Source organism: Thermobia domestica, chromosome 13, assembly GCF_964235325.1.
Source record: "Thermobia domestica chromosome 13, izTheDome1.hap1.1, whole genome shotgun sequence".
NCBI classification, from domain to species: domain Eukaryota; kingdom Metazoa; phylum Arthropoda; class Insecta; order Zygentoma; family Lepismatidae; genus Thermobia; species Thermobia domestica.
The window spans coordinates 69,602,011-69,625,746 of record NC_137466.1 but is presented as its reverse complement, the minus strand read 5'-3'; the positions used below and the strand labels follow the sequence as shown (position 1 = coordinate 69,625,746).

Below are 23,736 nucleotides of genomic sequence, written 5' to 3'. Positions count from 1 at the left end.
CTTTACCATTTTCATAGCATCTTAATACAAAGCGACTAAAATCCGTTTCTTTCGATTCAAATATACGGTTACGTCGTGACCCACCCCCACGAAATACTACTCCGCCACTATGTCCTTTCCTTTCCTACGACCCCTTTGCCTTCGATACATCTGATCACTCACTAATTCAGCGTAACATACTGTTTATCTTTAAACTTAGGTGTTTACTTTATTTCCACAACAACAACAACAAAATAAATAAATAAAAATAAAAAGAGAATTTCTAGGTAATACGTACCAAATTTCTTCTTCCGGACGGTCATAATAACATCCTGTTTATGTCCTACTCACATACACATTAAACTTTCACCCTTGAACCTTCCTTCTACTCGCACAAAATTACGGTACAAATCACCAAGAAAACACTTTCGCACAGGTCATTTACCCTGAATTCTCTATGATGCAGTATGACCTACTTATGCTAGTGGACAAAACCGCCTCTCCATACCGTTACTCTTCTACCAAAATATTTTGTTTCTGTTGAGGACCACAACAAAAGAACTACACCAGATTATAGGGACTACCATAATAATAATAATAATAATAATAATAATAATAATAATAATAATAATAATAATAATAATAATAATAATAATAATAATAATAATAATAATAATAATAATAATAATAATAATAATTCACTCCTACTTTCATCCCTTTTCCTCCTTGCAGTTTATTGTGTTGTCCCTCGTTCCACAAATTCCTGCCTTCGACTCCCGATTAGCTCCAATACTTGCAATAATTATTGCCTCCTACAAACATCTTGCACTATTTTCTGTCTGTCGCCGGTTACATTTTTTTCAAACGTGACCTTTGTCAACAGTAATTTTGTGGTGCATACATGGTATCAGACATGTCTTCTCATTATTTTTCTTTTCACCTTTCTTTCCATTTTTTTTCTTCTTTTCATATACTGAAATTTGATTATAAACAGCCTTGCCTACAACCTAACAGAGATACTCGTACACAGCCGTACTTTCATTTTTTTTTTTGATCCACGTCCTTTTTTTGAGTTCCTTTCATTTACGTCCTACTTCCTGGACCCGTGCTCCACCCGCCCTGGGACAGCCATTTCCAGAACCCAGAGGGATGCAGCCAGCAATGTCTCCAGAGATTTCCTGTTCCTGAGAGATACAAACAGCCCTGTTCCTGAGAAATGCAGCCAGCAATGTCTCCAGAGATTTCCTGTTCCTGAGAGATGCAAACAGTCTTGTTCCTGAGAAATGAAGCCAGCAATGTCTCCAGAGATTTCCTGTTCCTGAGAGATCCAAACAGCCCTGTCTCCAGAGACTTCTAGCTTCAGAGCGACGCAGCCAGCCCTGCTCCTAGTGCTCCGGTACGATATGCAACCAGCACTTCTCCACGGCATTCCAGTTTGCAGCCTTCTGCATTTTCACATGGACCTTCTTCGCATGTCAGTGTTTTTTTTTTCATCCCATGTGTTCACACCCTTTAGTGTTTTATTTTGAGGTTTAAAAGTCACTAGTTCATAAGAACAGATGACAGACATTTTTTTGAGCCGAGGATTAAGACATTCCTCATTTTGAGGTTTAAAAATAATAATATAGAAGTACACAGTTAACGGATCAACTCTAAGTTTCTAGAACAATATAGCAGAGTGAAAACATTTTTAAATAGAACTAACAGCACGTTTGTAGGTAACGCGGACGAATTTAGAAAAGTGAAAACAAAAACAATTCCAGTTCCGTGAAATGAAGTATTATAAAAACCGTAGACAATTCAGTCTAGGTGTGCAGAAGAATCTATCAACCTACTAGTTACCACTCTTGCTTCGTAGAAAAGTGACATTGGGAAGGAGTAGTTCTGTTACTGATGGCAATGGACGTAAAGACATTGTAAGTACGCTCGCATAGAGCTCTGTTAGTGACTCTGGTGAAAAATACACATAGACAGTCCTGACATGTAAGACGAGAATGTGAACCCTTCAATTATCTTGTAAATATCATTCATTTAATAAGCTCTTTTGGTAATGGTTTATCTTATATGCACTTTGTTATATATTGTTGTAATAAATTAGTTTTCTTCATGTAAAGCCTATAAAAGTGAATTTCTAACTCTATACCACCTCTCTCAATCTTAGTCAATCATTCAATCAATCATATTATTTTTTAAAGATTTGTTAGTATATAACGAAGATTGAACCGAACATTGCCGTACTAGTGAAACCACGCCATGCTCAGGTGCTCATTAGCTTTTAATTTTAATTGTATTTCAATATGCAGGTTTTGTTGCAGTTGTATTTTTCTAGAATTTTAATATGCAGTTCTCATTAGTTTCCTATCTTACCTCTTTCATTTAAATTGATTTTTAAACAGCTCTGACCTGTTGAAACTCTTTAGTAGATCTATTTTTTGTTGTTCTTAACAGTACGTATAAACATAAAAATATGCGTATCAGAACAAAATTCAAAATAATATTTAAAAATATTTTCTGGTATTAGATTCTAATTATGTTGATCTCTTCCGTTTATCTTCGCGATCTCCCTAAGGGTAGCGACCCCAATTCTCGCGACTTGGAAAAACCCTGATCTATATCATGCCATGTCCCAGATAAGAATAACTCAGATAGTAAGAGTATTTTGATAGTATTGCTGAAATAACTCTAGCAGATGTGCCAGCATTGTTAACATTACAGTCCTTATTATTTCTTCCTAATTGAAATTATTTAATAATTTCATAATTCAGGAAAAATGTTGTTTTACGTGTTTGTGAATCTCTTCCTCATAGAGAAGTTGATTCTCTTCTGTCCACGTCGTGACTCTCTTTGTCGAAAAGACACTCTGAATCATATATTTGTCATACACTCATTATTCAGTCATAGATCATTTATATTGTCAGTCATTCATTAGATTTAAGTTGAGTTATGCATTAAACATTGTTAGGGTCATCAAGTCTAGGAGGCTCAGGTGGGCAGGTGATGTAGCCAGAATGGAAGAAAGTAGAAACGCTTTCAAAGTCTTAACTGAGAGTCCAATCGGCAAATGACCATTAGGAAGATCTAGGCGTGGATGGGAGGACAATATTAAGATGAATCTGGAAGAGATAGGAATACAAAGTAGAAACTGGATCCAGTTGGCTAAGAATAGAAGTCAGTGGAAAGCTTTTGTGAAGTCACTGACCCTCCGGGTTCCATACGCCATAGAGTTAGTTTAGTTACGCATTAAATTTGGTTTACAATGACTTGCAACGTATGAGTATGTTACTTTATTTTTCTTTGGTATTATAGAAAGTTTTTGTGCAACATTAGTTGACGAGTGTGCAACTAGAAATGTGTAAAGTGGAATAACGCTATTATTATATCCTAATTACTTGAATTTGAGCGTAAAGAAATATATTTCAATGTTAAATGTCAATTCATTGTTATGTTACCTTAGTTTCCATTCTAAATTTTAGGCTGTAAATATAGGATGCTTAAAGAGTATTTTCTAAATCTCACTGTAATACATTAATTTCCTATTTTATTTTGATTTCTAGGTGTACGAGAATGTAACCCAACGTTTGAAGATATGAAGTGCCTGCGTGATATTGATAGTAAGTAGTATATAGATAAATATAAATTTAATTGTACAGAACAGACGGTCGGCATTCTGCTTATGAATTCCGCACACATCACCATCAAGCAAAGATTTAATCATTGCTATTCATTATATTCCGTCGTTTTTTTTCTGGTTAAAGGGGATTTAATGTTTTCTTTTAATTTTGTTTTTAATAGTATGGTTTGGTATAAGGAGTAGTATATAAACGAAATGGCTAAATTCATTAATTAATATGAAATTTTCTCTTACAACAGATATACATATATATATTATTTAATTTGTTTCCAATCATAGTGTTATCGTTACGTAATGTGTTTTATGAAATATTTTTAGTGTTTATTTTTTTAACTTTACGTATATTAGTAAGTATAGTAGTAAGTATATAACTAGTTTATAACAATTGTATATATACTGTTCAAATTAAATTGTAATAGTTGTACAGATACGGGAATAGATTGTAATATGATGTGCTTTTCTCTTTGCGTTTTGTTACTATTTGCGTTCTATTACAGATCCCAAGGGACGCCACTCTGGCTCTCATGAGTAATTTTCAGTATGACAACATCTGTAACATCCCTTAATTATTGGATTGGTACAATTGAAATGTCCAATTTTACGTCTGGCGGGAATCTACCCTTTGTAAGGCAATCAATGAATAGACGGAGGTAACACGTACAACTTCACAAACTATGTACATATTCAGAAGATAATCTGGGCTGCCCAATCTGTCAGAAAGTTGTGTATTATGGAACAAAGTGGTGTGTAAGTGCACTATGGAGAATAAACAATTATGAGTGTTTTTTTTCCTTTACGAGTTCAAATTGAGACATCCTGAATATCTCTATCATAACATTGTCTTTAGGTGGGTCCGCTCAATCGAAAAGATGAAAAAAAATTAGACTTTTGGGAGACATGAATTGGCACCAGCCAACAAGTACCACCATCTGTGAATTTGCAGTTCTGGGTGTACGTAATGAGCGAGAAGGTTTCCTGTATCGAATTGCCATTTCTAGGAAAAAGTGGATCTAGCAAACAATCATAAACAGTTAGGGCAGCGGTTGTATCGTTATCAATGTTCAGTGCGGTTTTCAAACAGTGCCGTAACACAACTCTTCGGGGCCCCGGTGCAAGAGGATATCTGCCCCTCCCCCCCTCACAAGTGAACGTATTTTTCAATATAATAGTAAAAGCAGCAAACACAATATTATATAAACACACACACAGAAATACTTTCCTCCAAAGTAATCTTAAATAATGTAATAACATAAGATAGAAACGGTATGTTTACACACTACAGCATTTCACAATTTACAGAGCTTTTAAAAATCACAGTACCATATCCATCGTGCAAAGTAAGTGAAATGTCTTTTCAATATTAGTCAAAATGGAAAAGTTATTAATCACATACATTTTAAAGAGAAAACAAAAAATATAAGAAATGATGTTATTCATAGTGTACCATAGTTATACACTCTTCAAAGTTTCTGAAATGCTCAATTTCAAACACACCTTTTGTGGATTTTACAAGCTCATCATACTTTTCTCAAAGATCTTTCATTTGCTGAAATTATTTCTTCAGATTTGTCTCTGCCATTGCAGATCAATTTCAGAAGACTGCAAATTTTTGGAAGTTACATACATGGACATTAGGATCTTTTCCCAAATGACTAGCATCAACACAAATTGAAATGTCTCTATCTTCTTTAATGCCTCAGCTGCTTGCAACTCATCTGGTTTCTTACTTGTCAGACAAATCGCAAAGACTTTTGCAGCATCGGCAATAACACGATTCATATTATGCTCACAGCAATGAACGTACGGAGCGTTTGAAGTAGTATTACTAACTCTTCCTTCTAAACTACTATAAACTCTGCTCATTACTGATGATCCATCCCTGCCAGTGGCGTAGGGAAGGGGGGACCCAGGGGGGCCGGGCCCCCCCAAAGAGGTCCGACAATGTACTTTGGTACTTTTATGTTCGTAGTTTTTTATATATTTTTATGTTTATATATTTTTTTGTTTGTAATTTTTCTATGTGTACTTATAACAGCACTTGGGCCCCCCCCAAACACACATCCTGGCTACGCTACTGATCCCTGCCCTCTGTACGTTTGTATGTTGATTTGGTTGCTGAGTAAAATCTCACGAACGAGATGTTCATAGTTCTCGGCACCATGCGTATTTAACGCATAAGATCATACGAAACTTTCTTTTAATTTCTAATGTCGCTTCTTCATAGTTCACAACAACATAGCGAAGAATGACATTCACCTGATCAGTTTTTATGTCCAATGTTGAATCCACGATTATTTAAAAAAAAAAAGAAAAAGATTTTCAAACATCTTCAAAAATTGTTTCTCAAATTCCTAGATAGAATGTCAATGAGTTTGTTCTGAATTGCGCGATTCAGATATTTAACTTCCTGTTTTTGTAGCAGCGTGTTCAAAACCGGATCAAACTCTGCGAATAACTTCAATGTTCGTAGAAAATTCCCTTCTGTAAACTCGTTTTCACATTTTTTTACTTTCATTTCCTCTCAAAGCTATGTTTCCAGATGTTAAAGAAAGTATTGTTTTAATGAGACGCACCAAAACTTTTTTCCAAAAAGCACTTTCTTCTGAAATTTGATGCTGCTTATCAATTGTTTCATTTTTCATCCAACTAACTCTGACCGTAGCATCCATGTGAATAACACTTCTTTCATGAACAGTTATTTTCTGAGAAAGATGACCCCAATCATCAATAGCATCAATCCACTCTGTCTTAAAATGATTTATACTTCTATCGCCAAACGACCAACAAGTTTCAGACTACACTTTATCCATGAGAGGAGAATAACTCAATCACAATCGAGAAATTTTAGCCCCTGATTTTGTTTTCATAAAATAAAAATCTTCAGAAAACTTGTGTTTTGTAATTTCATTGACAGGAAAGTTAATGTATAGTCGGCAAGGCCCATAGGACAAAATGCTCCGCTTCAATCTGTCGGAAACGTTTTTCTACCTGTTGGGGAGAAAAAGGAGAAGGGGGTGCGTGGAAGGAGAAGAAGATCTCAGTCAGTGTTTACAACCAGCTATTACGATATTTTCCGCTATATCATGAACACAATGCAAATAAGCGAAATCAGTTTTACTTTCCAACATCACTTGCAACTTGACATAGAAAGGGATCCCAAAACAAACAAATAAAAAAGCTGTTATATCAAAGTTGCAATAGTAACCTAAAATTCTACAATGATTATTTCTGCTACGTAAGAAATAAACAACAGAATATAAGTATTCAGTAATAAACGGATTAGGAGGGAACACTGGCCTTGGGGGGCCCCAAGACAGATAAGAATGCTACAAAATTGCTAGTAATCTAGAAATTCACAATGTTTATTTCTCATACGTAAGAAATGAATAACAGAATATAAGTACCTATTCAGTACTGAGTATCAAACTGGTTCACTGGGTCCCTAGGGTTGGCGAACCCAAAAACAGAAAAAGTGTCACCAAAATTATTCATAATCTAAAATTTCACAATTATAACTTCTTTCACATAAGAAATAAATAACAGAATATAGGTATTCAGTACCGAGTAATAAACGGGTTCAGTGGGGCCCCCTGGGCTTGGGGACCTCCCAAAACGAAAAAGAAATGTTACAAAAGTTACTAGTAATCTAGAATTTCACCACAATGATTATTTCACACACATAAGAAATGGCCCTATAAGCTTGGGGGGAGAAAACAAAAATAAAGTTACTAAAATTGCTGGCAATTTTAATATTGACAATGATTTTTTCCCACACATAAAAAGTGAATAACAATATAAGTATTCAGTACTGAGTAATAAACGGGTTCAGCGAGGCCTCTAGGCTTGGGGGTCCCAAAAACAGAAAAAAAAAATACTAAAATTGCTGGCAATTTTAAATTGACAATGCAATTTTCCCTCACATAAGAAATGAATAATAACATTTCATGGATAATATTCAGTAGCCTACTGAGTATTTAACGGCCTCGATGGGGCCCTCTAGGCTTGGGGGCCCCGGTGCGGTGCACCGCCCATTGTTACGGCACTGTTTTCATAGCCACCATTCTACCCGTAGAAATTATTGTTGCTGATATGATAGTTTCTGGTAAAAGTGATCCATCATTTCCTTTCTCCGTTGAGTTAAAACTATCACTGTGGACCGATATAATGTTGAATTCGATTAAATGCATAGCAAACTAGTCCGCAAGATTCCAGCAAGGCCAGCAAACCTCATTTTGGATGAAAATATATGCCAAACAGACGTGTAGAATTTACACGAGTTTCAGTATCAAACCCTTCCTCAGACGCTGCATTCTTCTGATTTCTTCTCATTGACTATCAATCTCTTCCTTCATCTCGATCACTTCTAGATGATTGGCCAGTGCAATCCACGGTTGAGAACTTCTTCGCATAGCAACTTCATACTGCTTTAGTTATGGAATCCAGTTGTTAACTAAGCGATGTCTACAGCTGGATTACTAATTAGATATCATGATTTACTTTTTTTTTTGCCTTTGTCAGTGACACAAGTAAAAAAAAAGGACATTTCAATCGCACCTACAAAATAAAACTTTATTTTATGTATTGCTTGTCAGAATCATCCGCAAGTTCTGAAGTAAAAGCCGATTTTCATTCCTTAATTACAGTCTTGAAGATTTCAGGTCTATTTAAACATGACATTTATTAAACGATCTTAACTTGATATACATAGCTTGGGAAGAATACGTGTTCAACATATGAACATTGTTCATACTACATGCAGTGAAGGCATGTTTTGTTATTTAAAAAACAAAACGTAAAGTTACTTTTGTATACTATATATTAACCATTAATAGTTTTTAAAGCACTCTTGCATCCAGTTCTATAGTAAAACCACTTCTCAAAAGCATGGTCTTAGGTTCGATTTCTAGTACAACAGGGTTCACCTAGCCTCTTGACGATAATTGGTAAATTCATATACGATAATTAGTAGTGGAAGAACTGAATACTGATTAAGAAAGGCAGAGAAATACGACGAAAAGGAAAACTGAAATCTCAATATATGAAGGAAAATCATTTTCTTCTTTTGTGTTATAACTAATTCTTTAAGCGATAGTTTGTATGGTTTCTCAGTAACTTAAGATTCTTTTTGCAAAGTTTGCCCATGTCCTCAGTAAAGAAAGTGGTCAGATTTTTATTAACATATTTTGAAAATTTTGCAATCATATTTCTCTATCCAATAGTCATACCATTTTTTATATTTCCAGTATCGTCTACTATGTTCAGTATTTCGTTGAACAACTCTATTCACTTCAATAATCAGCGACTGAATCTATTGAAAAAATGAGTTTTATATTTTATATGATGATGAACATGGTTCCTTACAAGTATTGATTGTAATTTGTGAAACGTTCTTTTTTTTTTTTAAAAAAAAAAAAGAAAAAAGAAAGAAACGTAGCACGTATATTGAGAGGAAACTTGCTTTTCAGACATGATGAGAAAAGATCCATCTAATAACTCATTAAAAGAGACATTTCAGTAAGGCGTCGTTTTGCTTTTCCGGCATTCACATTTTCCGGCTTTTCCGGCATTCGTGAACATTTTACTGAGTATTTCAGCTGGTCGAATGATTTTCGATAAGTATCTCGCATATGATAAATAATACACAATAGCAGCTACGTGAGAACAGCAGCCAACAGTTCTGTTCACGGAAACCAAAATTGTTCCAGTAGTGGACGAAAATAGTGTTGAGTATTAATTTCTTTTAATTCATTCTTTATTTGATCATATTAAACACACATATACAGTAAAACCATCGAAACAAATTAAACACATAATTACCTATTAACAACAGGCATATTATTAATTAACTGTTATAAAACAAGAACAATTACTATACAAAGATCTATATATATCACAGAACATTGATTATATGCAAAATTAACACAAAATGCGGGAATGTATAATTTCAGTTGATGTACAGCAGTGGTGTAGCCAATGGAGGTGAGAACAGGGTCGAGAACCCCCTTCATTCTCAGAGACGAATTACCATTAAGACTAAAATACTTGTTATCATAAGATTTCAATGTTATAACAACTTCATCCCTTCCATTCAAAGGTATTGGTTATCCTAGTGGTGTACAGTGTATCATACGTATACCACATAGATGCTGACCTATGTCCATTTGCCTTTTTTTACTATGAGGTACACTTGCAAACAAAGTGAAAAAAATATATGTTGTTAGGGACCCTTTCAAGACAAAACTGGCAAAAAATTGTGGGTGTCCCAGTTAGTCTTCCACTATTTTTTTTTTTTGAAAATTTCAATTTTTTTTTTACTTTAATTTTCAACCCCCAAAAATATTTTCCGACTTTTCTCTTGTTGAGAACACCTAACATCTTGTTTTCATACAAATCGGTTCAGCCGTTTAGGAGAAAAAAATCATTTCAATTTTCCTTCCCCCCTCCTAGCATCCCTCCAAAAGCACTTGGGGGACTGAAAATTTTGGAAACTGAGTTTCTCATAAATGTTAATCGATACTGTAAATTTGGTGCAGATATGCTTGGGGGCAGTTTTCACATGCTTATTTCGCTGGGTCCTTTGTATTTGGTTAAATGAGGATATCACAATAAGAGATGAAATTGCTACAATACTTCCAAAGCGTTTTCTTTCAGAAAACATCCTATAGCTCCATTGCTCAGCATGCGTGTATGTACGTGTACATCATACTAAACTAGTAATAATGTAGCGCCAGAGCTTAGTGTCTCATTATAATTTTCATAATAACTGCATATTTGTTTGTTTACATTGCTAAGAGTGAACGCGGAAATTTGTGATAACTTCTTGTGCACAATGTGTTGTGATAACATCAAAGAGAAGCAGTAGAATATCCGTGTGAGGTCCGAATGAATAGCGTATTGGAGCAGGCATACTATCTTCTTGATTTGAGAATTCATTAACGTAGTGAGTTTAGTGTCTTATTAAATTAACTATTAATAGGTCGATAGCCGGATAATAACCAATCGACGATCCACCAATCAATGCTTTAGGCATTGATCACTTACATTAGTTAATCAATGAAATATATTATATACGTAGATGCAATAAAATATTATTTTGGACACAGAGGTAAATTGACTTAACGGATGGTGGATAATGTTAAATGTTTGCGAGAAGTTAAACTTTTGGAATAAGATTCCAGGCCTGTCCAAAGTTTCTTAATTCATTTTCTTCTCCGGAATAATAGGGGAGTAAGAATTTCAAGTGATGGACTTCAGAATGCAACTTTAAATGATGATAATAGTATTTGTTATTATTAATATAAATTAATACAATAATAAGTCAAATAATAGTTGTCAATTTGCACGCCTCGCTGGTCTAGTGCCAGTGTAACTAATACTATCGGGTATTCGGCCTGCAGTCACGAGGCGCACTCCCATCTGAAGACCATAGAAGTTTTTAACTGTCTTCGATATTTCTGTGTTCATGTCCTGGTCGTGTTGGATTAAGTAAAACACTAAAAAGAAAAAAAAACACACACACATACACAAAATGACTACGGAAAGAACTGTCCCGGTTCGGGTGAATTAAGAAAAAATTCTAGCTAGCGTGCGGGATTTTGGTGGATGGCGTCCCGGATTCAATTTTCAGTGGGAGAGCCTTGAAATTTAAATGCATTACTGTGGTTCGGATTCCACTTTAAACTGTAGATTCATGTCTTATATACGGTAGCCTTTGTGATGAGAATAAATGCTAAATCAAGAATAGTTCTTAATTTGTTTCAGATATTGATTCAGATTGGAAGTACGTTTAGATTTCTGTCCTTTATCATTAAATTTTATTTCTTCCCAGGTCAGTTACGGAAACACAAGCCTCCGGATAATATACCTGGTTTCAATCATAGTAGCGATGACAATGCACTAAATTGCAGTTGTTTAGAAGTTTGTGAACATGTCAGATATAACGTGCGAAGTGAACATACAGCGACGTAAGTAAAGCATTAACCCGTTGTATTATTTTTATTGTAACCCGTTGTAACCCGTTGTTGTATTATTTTTATTCATACATTACGGCAACGATGTAGCCAAAATTCATTTTAGGAATTTACTAGTAAATTTCTCTATTGTAGAAAAAAAGTCCTTAATTTTTAAAAACAATTCTTTAATATAAGTACACAACACATTAATAATATTCTTAATCAATTGTCTCATCATTTACTTTTTTAACGTTTAGCAGATATGCTACAAATATTTTTGTTCCAAACAGCAATCAGATATACCTATATTTACACTGACTTTCTATTATCAAAATATCAAAAAAAAAAAAAAATTGTAAATTCGTACAATTCGATGTTTTCTCTCTCTAACTTTAACATTTCACGCTATTTGAACTGTAGATTCCTAATGTCAACATCTAAGAAAGACTCAGAAATGCCAAAGTCATGTTACAAATTCTTTCCACAAATTCATTATCACTGTAAATAATGATAACTCATATTATACATATGTTAAAATTATAAGTTACTAGAGTTACTGAAAATTTCAGAGAACTGTCCCGGACACTAAAATTCTGATTACAGATTTGTATTTACCACTGTAAATGCCTTACTATCCATTCACATTATTGATATGTTCAATTACAATATAATTACAGGAAATAGCTGGAAAGAACAATCCCTGGCAGCGAAATTCTGATTTCAGATTTGTATTTACCAGAATTAGTGGTATTCATCGCAGGAACATAACCTTTTAACATAGCGTAACCTATTAGATTGACCCTTTTGTTATTTTATAAATGTTAACTATTATATAGGAAACCATGTTAAAGAATGTAATGGAGGCTATAATAAAAGAAGAATATACAAGTATTAAAATAAATTAAAATATGTTTTAATCATTTTCATGTCTATGGCGAACAGTGTTTGAGATCAGAATAAATGGAAATAATGAATACAGAAAGCTAAATATACAAAACTGCTAGAAACCAACAACACGTCCCAGCCTACCAGAAAGATTCAAAGTGAATGAGAATATGTATCATGCAATACTTGATACTGCAGTTAATAAAGCCAAGGAAACTGAATTTGTCATTCCTCTTATTGGGTGGGAATGGACGATTATAACAAGCCAGCTCCTCCATGGGATCGTAGTAGGGAATTCATGCTCTGATCTCCCAGAATACCGTCCTAGGTTGTCTTTTTACCATCTTCTGTCACAAACTATATACTAATATAAGCAGCTCTAAAAAATCCAAAATGTGCTTGTTCAGCTTGAAGACCAATTAATCCTGCCAATCTCCTGTGACGAAGGTATCTTTCGTATGGTCTCTGAGACTGTATGAACAATTCAGACGTATTTACTGATCTTGATCCAATGATGACGCTTTCTACATGACAAAGCCTTGCGGTGAGCAGAAAGTAATGTAAATGGATATGGCGTAAGGCATGCACTCACTGAGACAAATATTCGGAAGCAAAACTGTTCTGTCCATATTGAGGGGAACTCATTATGTTCGATCTTTGCAGGGTATAATAATCATCTTTGAGGCTATAGAAACATTGGATAACCTCCTGGAACAAAGTTGACAAATTAGGTTTCGTAGATATGGAAGGATTGTGCAGGGTACAGGATACTTTATTCAAAGGACATAATGCAAATCCAGGGAACATTAAATACAGTTTGTTTAATGTTACAAACTTTGAAAACCAAGTTTGAAGAGTTCTTCTAAGGATGTGAGGATATGTCAGGGTTTTGCAAGTACTCGGAAAATGTTGTATAATGGGTCTAGAGAAAATCTTAGTCGATACTGATCGGAAAGGGACTAGGAGCTGCACATGAAGTCACTGATTTCTATGTTTCAGGAATTCGATTATATAAACGAAGTGAGGTTGGATCTTGGTATTTCGAAAGAGTAAAAAAAAAAAAAACTACTGTAGAAGTAGAAAACAAGTATGTCTCCAGCAAATTCACCCAAAGGCATTTTGTGTCTGAAGACAAAGAAAGACGGTTCAGTGCTGTGCTCCCAATACGAAATTAGAATAAACCATTCAGATCACAAAATGCTTAAAAGTGACTACGTTAAAGAATAGCAGTTAATTTATAAGTGTTTTTTCTATTTACCTTGTTTTCAGAGAGGAGACTAATTCTAAATTAATAGATACCATGAAACGGTTCTTCTTCATGAACTTACTGGAAAGAAAGGGAATTGTTTTACTAGAAGTGTTGAGAGCCTTGTTCTTTTTTTTTTTTTTTTTTTTTTTTTTTTTTTTGCAGCAACAAGTAAATCCGATTGAAAAGACTGAACCTATGCATAACTTTGTCACAAAATAAGATTTGTGTAAAGACACGTCTACTAGATATATTTCCACATGGATCAGAGTTACACACACAGCTGAACGGGAGAGTTCTGCATTAAAAGTAAAATTCTTATTTGATGTAATCAACAAAGCTAATTTTTCATGCTTTAATTGGAGTAATGTCATACAGTTAGCAACCAAAAGAGCTCCACTAATGGTTTCAAGTAAAATTCCTTCCCAAGGCCGCAGAGACATAGATGTGGCATAAGAAAGGAGGAATCTATCAAAGACATTTTGTTGTTCCATGATCTTCTTCCAATAATCACGTTATTAAATGAAGATGCTGCAACGAAACCAGTGAAACACATGCTCGTTCAAGGATTGGGAAAGAAATTTTCACCTGACGATTGTTTCAAAAAAAAAACGTTAACTAAAGCTACTGTTGCTTTAGATTACATGTCCCAATTGCAAATTGGTCAATCTATCATCTATTGAGAATTTTTGGAGAAATTGCGCACAAAGTTCCTCAAACATTAAAGACCGTATGCACTCTGCAAGAACTGCACGTTGTGTTTGACAGTTATATTCGAATTGAAATGATATACGATAGTTGGAAGACAAGTTTGACAAAAAGTTTGTCATTATTTATTATCTAGAAGAGTAAAGAAGAAGTTTGAGTAGGAAACAGGTTAGTTTGATAAGAACTAGAAGGAATAGGATATTTACTTTTAGTAGATAAACCTGTCGTTGCGGAAAATGAATCAAAAGTTAACATAATGTTAGTAAAGACAAAGTATGAAAATAAATTGAGATTAAAATAAATATGAAAAATATTCAAGTGGTAGAGCGTTGGCTTCCCACTCGGGAGATCGTGGGTTCGAATCCCGCTGCCGACCATCCTGACTGAGGTTTTCCAGGGTTTCTCTCAGTTCTACCAGGCAAATGTCGGGATGGAACCTACTAAAAAGGCCTTGGCCGATACCTTCGCAAATCCTTTCCATTGTGATTGTTGTTGTTGGATATCCAGTGTAAAATGGCCTCTGAGCTGTATCTGGTGATTGTTAAATAAATAATAAATAAATAAATAAATTAGCTGGGATGACTGAGGCTACGACACTTGTATAAATTTGGGTAAAGACTGTAGAATAGATAGATTGATTTTGAGTTTAACGTCCCCTTTAGCAGCGAGGCTATATGAGACGTGGACCTACTGATTAAAATGGAATGCGAACCACATGAGCTCCAGCCGGGAATCGAGATTGTAGAATAGGTTACTAGTTTTCAATACTAAGTAGTACGAGAGATATTAATATAAGAGGTATATTCTATACCTCATGTTATTAATGAATATATGAAATACAAACTAAAAATAAAAGCAATGTGAGAAATGGTGAAATATGATAACGATTCTGGCGAAACACATTGCATGAGTCACTGAATGATGAGTTACAAAGGGGAGTTGAAAGCTGATATTGCATTGTGCGAAGAAGGAACGTGGACATCACAAAAAAGACAACAAATATTGTACTCCAATTCTCCGAAATTAGTATGTTGAGGAGAATGAAAAAAAAACTTAGCTGATTGTCACGATAAAACAATAAAGGACAATAGAAATAACAGAGGTAAAAGAATATAATGTGAATTTATAATAATATAAAAAAGTGTTATTACCAATCCCACTAACTCACGTAACTTCCCATTTAATTCTGGGTTTTGAAGTATTATAAATTTAATTGGGTTTATAAGAATTCCTTAATCTAGTCATCTGCTAGAGATTCCCATTAATGTGGCTTCAAAGACGTGAAAAAATATTTTGTGCGCGCGTAAATAACGAAGTGTAATGTTGACACTTTTGATGAACTTCAGTACAGTGAATTCAAGAGGTCAGTCACGCAAAGTTAAATTCCGCCAACATCATTATCTGTTCATGGACACGCTAAATGAGAGTTTTACTTGGTTAGAAAATGTGTAAATGTTTCGAATCTTGCGCATGTATATAAGAAAAAGAATTAATGTGAGTTTGAATGCGAAAACATTGAGGATGTTCTTGAAACTTATGCAATTTTTAAAGTCTCTTCTTAGTGAAACTACACGAACATATATCTGCTAAACGTTTGCTACGAAAAGATGCTGCTATCGATTCGCTCCTCTAAAATATTCGACATTCTGCAAATGTAATGCGAGTGTCTGTAAAAACACATAATTGAAAATAACATAATTGATCCAGGTTCCATTATATACCTCGCAAGAAAAAATCGTGAACTACAGAATTAAATTTTTGATTTGGATCATTATTCAATTAATTTACCATACATATTTCATCCATACTTAAATCATACAAATGTGTATTTTTGATTTCATGATTTCTATTGTGTTTTCTTTACATGTGCATACTTATACATGTATTTGTATCTGTATACTTTTGTATTATTTGTGTCCCTGTATTAATTACTTCTATTTATTCTGATCTCAAACAGTATTTTCCCTATACATTAACGTATTAAAACCTACTTTAACTTCGTTTGATACATGCCTATTCTTCCATTACATAGCTTCCATAACTACATCCTGTATTATAGTTTCATATACGGTATAAGAGTCATCATTTTCTAAATGACAGAGTAATTGCATTGATAGGTTATTTTCTACGGAGAGACTACTTTACTTCGAAAACTTATGTTTTGATACCAGAATATTGAATGTAGGTGTCATGATTCATGAATTATTAAGTCACTATTAAAAACAGCAAACAAAAAGTCATCTGCCAGAATTAGAAATGTCCACCCTACCCATACTAATTCAATAATAATCCAAAATTATATATTATAAAGTTAATCAAGAAAGTTCTGTCGCTCTTTCACCCACTACCTTCGAACATCGATATGTCACCTAAGACGTACCAGGAAGATCAAAAATAGTCCCCAACAGTATCGACTGCCTTCTGCCAACGTTCTGGAAGGCCATGGATTCCATCGCGGTAAAACTTGGTGGGCCGTGAAGCGAAGAAGGTATCAAGTGTATTTTGCACCTCTACTAACAAGGATTTAATTTGGCGTCCTCTAAGATGATTGTCCAAGGAATGGAACAGTGATAATCGGATGTTGCAATGTCCGGGAAGTATGGCGGGTGCAATAGTGTTTCACATACAAGGCGTATAATGGTGTCCCAGGTCATCCTAGCGACGTGAGGCTTAGGTTGTCCTGTAACAGGAGGAAACCTTTGCGATTTAAAAATGCTGGCTCCAGAATTTTGAGTTTTTCTTTAACACGGCTCAACTGCTGACAGTACGCAGTTGCATTGATGCTCTGACCAGCTGGTAGCAGTTCCCGATGCACGATGCCGCGAGCAGTCCACCAAACACACAGGAGGACCTCTTCTAGTGCAATGTTGGTTTCGGCTGTTTTGGAACCGGCTCATGGAATGCTAACCAATGATGATGGCACCGTGGAGCTTCCTACAAGACCCACTTCTCATCTCATGTCAACACCCTGTCCAGATATGGCTCCTTCCTCAGACAAGACAGCAAAGAAACACAGGTGTTTGATCTCGTTGCCTTCTGGTCCGAAGTCAAATCATGTGGGACCCATCGACCCAATTTATATTGTTTCTCAAGTTAATGGAGGTGCTGCTGAATGGTTTCTTCACTCACACTGAATTATAGTCCCAGTTCCACACATGTCTGGCCACTGTTCGCCTCAATTGCTGCCTGAAAATCTTCATTTTGTACATGTGTTGGTCTTCCGGCATGTGGTGCGTCTTCGATTGTTTCGTCACCGTCCTTAAACTTGTTAAACCACCGCTGCATTGTCCGCGTAGTCACGACACCCTCACGAAAGGCCTGGCATATCTTCCCCCGTTGCAGAGGCGTTTGGCCCCAGTTTGAAGTTACACAACATACACGCCGTTATGATGCTCTGTGGAGGGCCCATATTCACTCTGACCTTACGCAAGTTCACGCTGTAGCTGATCAGCCACAACCAGGTAGTATGTTGGATATACCCACACGAACAACTGACCTTCGCCTTATCTCCATTCGCATTCAACTCACGATGTGAGGGCCAATTAAACACATACCTCCACTAAAAGCGACAGAACTTTCTTGGTTATCTTTATAAGAATGAAATTCTGTGAGCCACGATTTTTTTTATGGGACCTAGACTAAAACAACCTTGAAGTGATAAACTGTGATCAAATGATGTGTTCGAGAAATTTTGCAAAAGCCATAACCCCATAAACTTAAATTTTACTTTATCACTGAGCTAGGTTTCAACTTGGAAAATCTCATCTGTTTACAGAGATGGCTTTATTTTGAGCTATAGTTTAAACTAGTTTGAATTTTATAAAATTATCACAGATCAATTTATATCTGTGGCGATGAACATTTTGTGTAAGTAAAAACTTGAACTCTAATTTATGAGTGACATGGAAACTGTGACTGACACAAAATATAGCCATTCTTTTTTATCCTGGAAATTTTATGAAGTTTTATACCCTGACTTTTGTTGAGGTTGTTAGAATAAATGGTCGTGGTTATGACGCATAGCTACGTGTTTTAAGAGCTAGATCCAGAAATCTGGGATTATGTATAGGTTGGAATTTGATAAGACGATGGAAATCTATTTAATGCAAGCTTCACGTAATGAAAACAAAATATATATGCAAGTTAAGCTGTCTTCAGCACTTAGACAAAATTCACAGAAGAGATTATATAACAATTTTTAACATTTTATAATGGATTTTTGACACTGAATTATGATGTACAGTAATGTTTCACTTTTAAAAAAAATAAGGCCGGTAATTCCGGAAATTTATACATATTACATAAATTTTTAGATTTTATAGTGGCATACTTACTGTTAGATCTAATTCGCTCGAAACATGTGCAGATAAATAGCTGTTAACTTTTCTTGTAATTTAATCTAACTGTATAACACCAAAGTAAATGCAGAATTGAAAGCTTGACTGGACCGTTCCGTCTTTTATGAGAACAAATAGGTCGAAGATTTATAAGGTGTTAGGATGGAAATTAAATTTGGTGTGAGTGCTTCATAATATTTTAGGAATATTTCGAGTATTAGTGGGCCAGTAAGTAGCTGTTTAGCGATAATGTTGAGTCTGATCATATATTTTCTACATATATTATGTCAGGTATAACCGAGAAAGCATGACTTTAAGCTTTTCTATTCACAAAGTAAACTCAAGTACTTGTATATTGTTGTTATCCATATGAAGATTATAGATCTGCTTGTAATCAAAATAGTTGTGAATCCTAACATGCTCGCCTTTGACGCGAGAGGCCTTGATTAAATTCCTTGTTGGAACTTACATAATTTGGATTCTATGTTAAGTTGGTGCACATCTCATATAGTCTCGGTGTTGGAAGTGATATTGAACTTCAAATTAAAAAAAAAACTACTATGAAAAAAAAATGATGATGTGCATGTATTATTGCAATAGGTTTTGTTATGTCCATGATAAGGGGTTTTCCATTTTAGTGATAATGTCCATACATTTTTTGCTAGTTTTCGATGAAGAATAAAATTATTTATTTTAATTTCAGAAACAACGCACTTAGCAGAAACTCTGCTGCATATATTGACGTATATTATAAATATTTAGGTGTAGTAAAGTATCAACATATGCCATCATTTGATTGGATTGGACTTATGTGTAAGTATAATACGGTGTAATTAGAATATTTGCCTGTGATTAAATGCTTCTGTAAGATTAGTACATATGATGTGCCTTGGTATTTCCTGAAACAATAAACTAGCACAAAAATGCGAAAAAGTTAATTCTTTCCGTAACAAATTACAATAATATATACCTGAATAAATTACCAGTACAACTTTGTTATGGAACATCTTGGAACTGTACGAAATCTGATTATGCGGACATTACAATTGCATGAAACTTTGAAGCCAGAAACAAAAAATAAAATATACATAAATTTCAGTGGTAGTACTTAGAGTAAAATTAGTAATATGTCTCCTTTATACTAAGGGGGTCAACTATTAAGAGGCCTCATCACTGCGAAATTAAAATACCGCTAAGTTTACAATAATTATGTGATATCTTCAAATAGATAAAAGATAATCAAAAAGTGGAACAAGACCTCCCTAGACAATATTATTTTGCGTGAGATACAGTTATTATGACTCATTTATCTGCTTTCGATTTCAAGCCATTTAGAAAATGGGCATTTATTTTCGCGTTTCTAAATACATGCAAACGGAAAGCTACTAGGTGACTCGTGATAACGGTACCTCATGCAAAATAACATCGTCTAGGGAGGTCTTGATCCACTTTTCGATTATCTTTTATCTATTTGTAGATAACACATAATTAGTGTAAAATTAGTAGTATTTTAATTTCGCAGTGATAGGGACTCTTAAACATGAAACTCAAAGTAAATAAATAAATAAAAATCCACACTGATTTATCGTTGAAGTAAATCATTAAATGAGTCTTTTCAATATTCAGACTAACGCGTGTACCACCTAATCCAACTATAAGAAGCAAATTAAAGCAGATACTTCAACTTTGTAAATGTACATCGTGAATGATAGTTATTTTTTATTAACCATATATTTCTATAGTTATGACATGAGAAAGAATAACGAATGTATAAATATAAAGAGATGAAACAACAGAAAAGTATTGAAATGGTGCTTTGCGAGTGATTTTTCTTTGAGTTTAAGCTGGAATCGGACATTCTACAAATCTGGCTATCGAAAACAAACACCAACAGTGTATTAGCCAGGAGTGGCGAATAAGCACACTAAGTATACATGAAATTTCAAACAAGTTATCCATATACCGTAACTCTGTCGTTCAGCGCTTCCGCGCAACACATAATTTGAAAAAGTTTAACTCATGCGTGCTATATAAGTTGTCACTGGAAAACAATGGTCGTCATCTGGAGATGTGACAGTTCCAGAAAACCAGTGGCTAAGTTTACGAAATAATCAGGAATCAGGTTTCCTGCATCGGATTGTCACTGCTGATGAATAAAATGTCCCCCTATGTCAATCGTAAACAGTTAAGAAATGGTTGAATCGTGATTAATGTCGAAACTACCCTTCCATCCGCAAAAGTTATTGTTGCTACTATGGTGATTTATGATATGTGTTTCTCTGTCGAGACGAAACCATCACTCAAGATCGTTACAACCCTGAACACCATGAAATTAACGTAAACTTACCCAGAAGCACCCACAAATAGTCGATATACAGGGCGTCTTAATTTTTTAGTTTAACGTCCTACTATTATAGCGTACCCTGAGGATAAGGGAGATGATGATGATAATGAATAAAATGGTAGAATGAGTAAGGTAATGGGGAAACAGGGCAACCCATGCACACAATACTTGTCCACCATTTGGCGCGAGCTGATATTGAACCAGGGATTCCATGCTCGATCACCGTGAAGCCGTATGACGTCTTCATATTGCACGAGAATTCGCGCCTTCATGTCACTCAAACGATAGTATAATATCTCTGTATGCTGCATGAAATCCTTTCTCACCTGCCTTATTCTTGTGACGTCTCTCTCACCACAAACCACCTCTTTCGGCATAAGGAAAAAGAACAAAAGTATGCACCATTGCGTTTTGAGATAATTTTCATATTGAACTCATAAAAAATTAAATGATGTGTAATATTGCTATGGGAAAGGAAGGAAGATATATATATATATATATATATATATATATCATGTTGTACAACATTAAATTACATGTTGTAGTGCCAATTAATACGGTAATTAGAGAAAGATAAAATGTTGTAGATAGCTTAATGTGTCCGTAGCTACTAAGAATAGTTTTACGTTAAGATATTTCATGATAAGATGTTTAGATTTTATTTATTAAGATAATATATTTGAACTTCGCATTAATGGAATATGATTGACAGTGTAACAGATTTGGAATAGACGTTATAAGGGTATAGAATATATAAGAGGTTAATATGGAAAATTAATGGAATACGAGTTTGGCATTTTAGCAAGCTGATCGTGTTCTCTTGGGCATATGCATATTGCTATCTTCAAAGAACTAACTTCACGCCACTGATTAAAAGAGTACTCACGTTTGGATACAATTTTAATTTGCATTTTATACTAATTTGAGGATGCTGGATCCAATAAAACTAGTTTTCAATATACCCATCTATCGGATTGCAAGAAAAATGATCTCAAATTTGGTATATAAATATCTCAAATTTGAGGTTATTTTCTCGTGAGTCTACCGGAAATTAGTAAAAAAAAATGCAATTATAGCTTTATCCAGACGTGAGCACTTTTTGCCAGTGGCAAGAACGTTAGTTCTTTCGTTTGAGAAACCATCAATCATCGCTACACCTAAAGATTTATTTAAAAAAAATGTTTTATCAATCTATCAACACCTAGACAGTAATTATCTATTGCGGTAGAAGTGTGTACATTATAACCTATAATACTTTTTGCTTTCAAAGTGTTTCCTGTTATGTAAGCAAATTTTCGATAGAAATAATGGTTATCTAAGTAGACAAATCTTACTGTGTTTATGTTCTATATTTACAGCTTCTTTAGGTGGAATTGCAGGCCTCTTCTTAGGCTGTAGCATGATTAGTGCAGCGGAAGTAGCCTATTGGATAATATTTCAACTGGTTACCTATTTTCTCCCTCTGAAGAGAAGGACACAGTGTTCAAGTAAACAACGGAAAATAGAACCAACGATATCTGTTAGATCCAGTAGTACTCGGTCAAGGCATGGACCTTCGTCCCTAAAGCATCAAGTTTCAATCAACCAAATTACTTGTGAACCTGGGAATCTTACTTATCTCGAGTAAACATAATCATACTGCACATTTGAAGATTAACGTAATTACCATTTTTGGAGGCATTACTCTGTAGAAAACTCGAATTGTATTGAACTTTTGAAGCTTTTTTGTAAGGAGAAACTGTTTCTATTTTATGCACTTATATATATATATATATATATATATATATATATATATATATATATATATTGTATAAATAGTTTTAACTATGTTGGTGCGAATAAGTATTCAAAATGGCAACATCGGATTTTTTTTTGGTAGATAGGAAAGAGCATATACCTTGTGGACAGTGGCGTATTTAGGGGGGCTTCCGGGCTTAAGCCCCCCGGAAATCTTTCTTACTATAGTAAAGTATATGAAATATCTTGCAGAATTTTCACATTTTTAGGCAAAGCCCCCCCCCCCCGAAACAAAATCGTAAATACGCCACTGCTTGTGTACAAACCATAATAGGTTTTCACACAATGAATATCCAGAGCAATGTTGTTTTCTGAATAAGGCACAAAATAGAATTAGGTTGAATAAGGTTTTAATCATGTTCCAATCAATGTACACATCTTTCCCCATATACGAGGGAGGATCAAATGAAAACCTTAAAAGTACAATAAACGTTAGAATGTGACAATGAAAAGGAAATCTTACCTCTTATTTTTCAACGTAGTTCCCTTGACCTTCAATGCAAGTATTACATCGTTTCGGAAGTGCATGGATACCTCGGTGGAAGAATTCTTTTGATCGAGATTGTAGCCACACGTGCACCGCATTTTCCACCTCTTCATCACTATTGAAATGTTTGCCGCCCATCGCTTCTTTGAGTGATCCAAACAAATGAAAGTCACTGGAGGCAAGATCTGGTGAATAGGATGGATGAATGACACTCAGATTTGGTGTCATAGATAGTCTCAACGGTCAAACGGGCAGTATGCGGTCCGGCGTTGTTATGCTGTAGGAGTACTCCTGAAGACAAAAGTTCTCGCCGTTTACGCCTGATCCCAGGGCGAAGTTGATTTTTCACCATGTTTGAATACGAGGCACT

General features: G+C 34.8%; 1 protein-coding gene across 1 annotated transcript; it reads left to right on the top strand.

The window, feature by feature from the left end:
- The first annotated feature begins 1,764 nt into the window (after window positions 1-1,764).
- Window positions 1,765-22,709, top strand: LOC145668217 (degenerin del-1-like). The gene is made up of 5 exons (XM_081735867.1): window positions 1,765-1,895; window positions 3,534-3,590; window positions 11,439-11,574; window positions 19,442-19,551; window positions 22,441-22,709. Exons 2-5 carry the CDS (start codon window positions 3,566-3,568, stop codon window positions 22,707-22,709), a joined length of 540 nt encoding a protein of 179 aa, XP_081591993.1. The 5' UTR covers window positions 1,765-1,895; window positions 3,534-3,565.
- The last annotated feature ends 1,027 nt before the right edge of the window (window positions 22,710-23,736 follow it).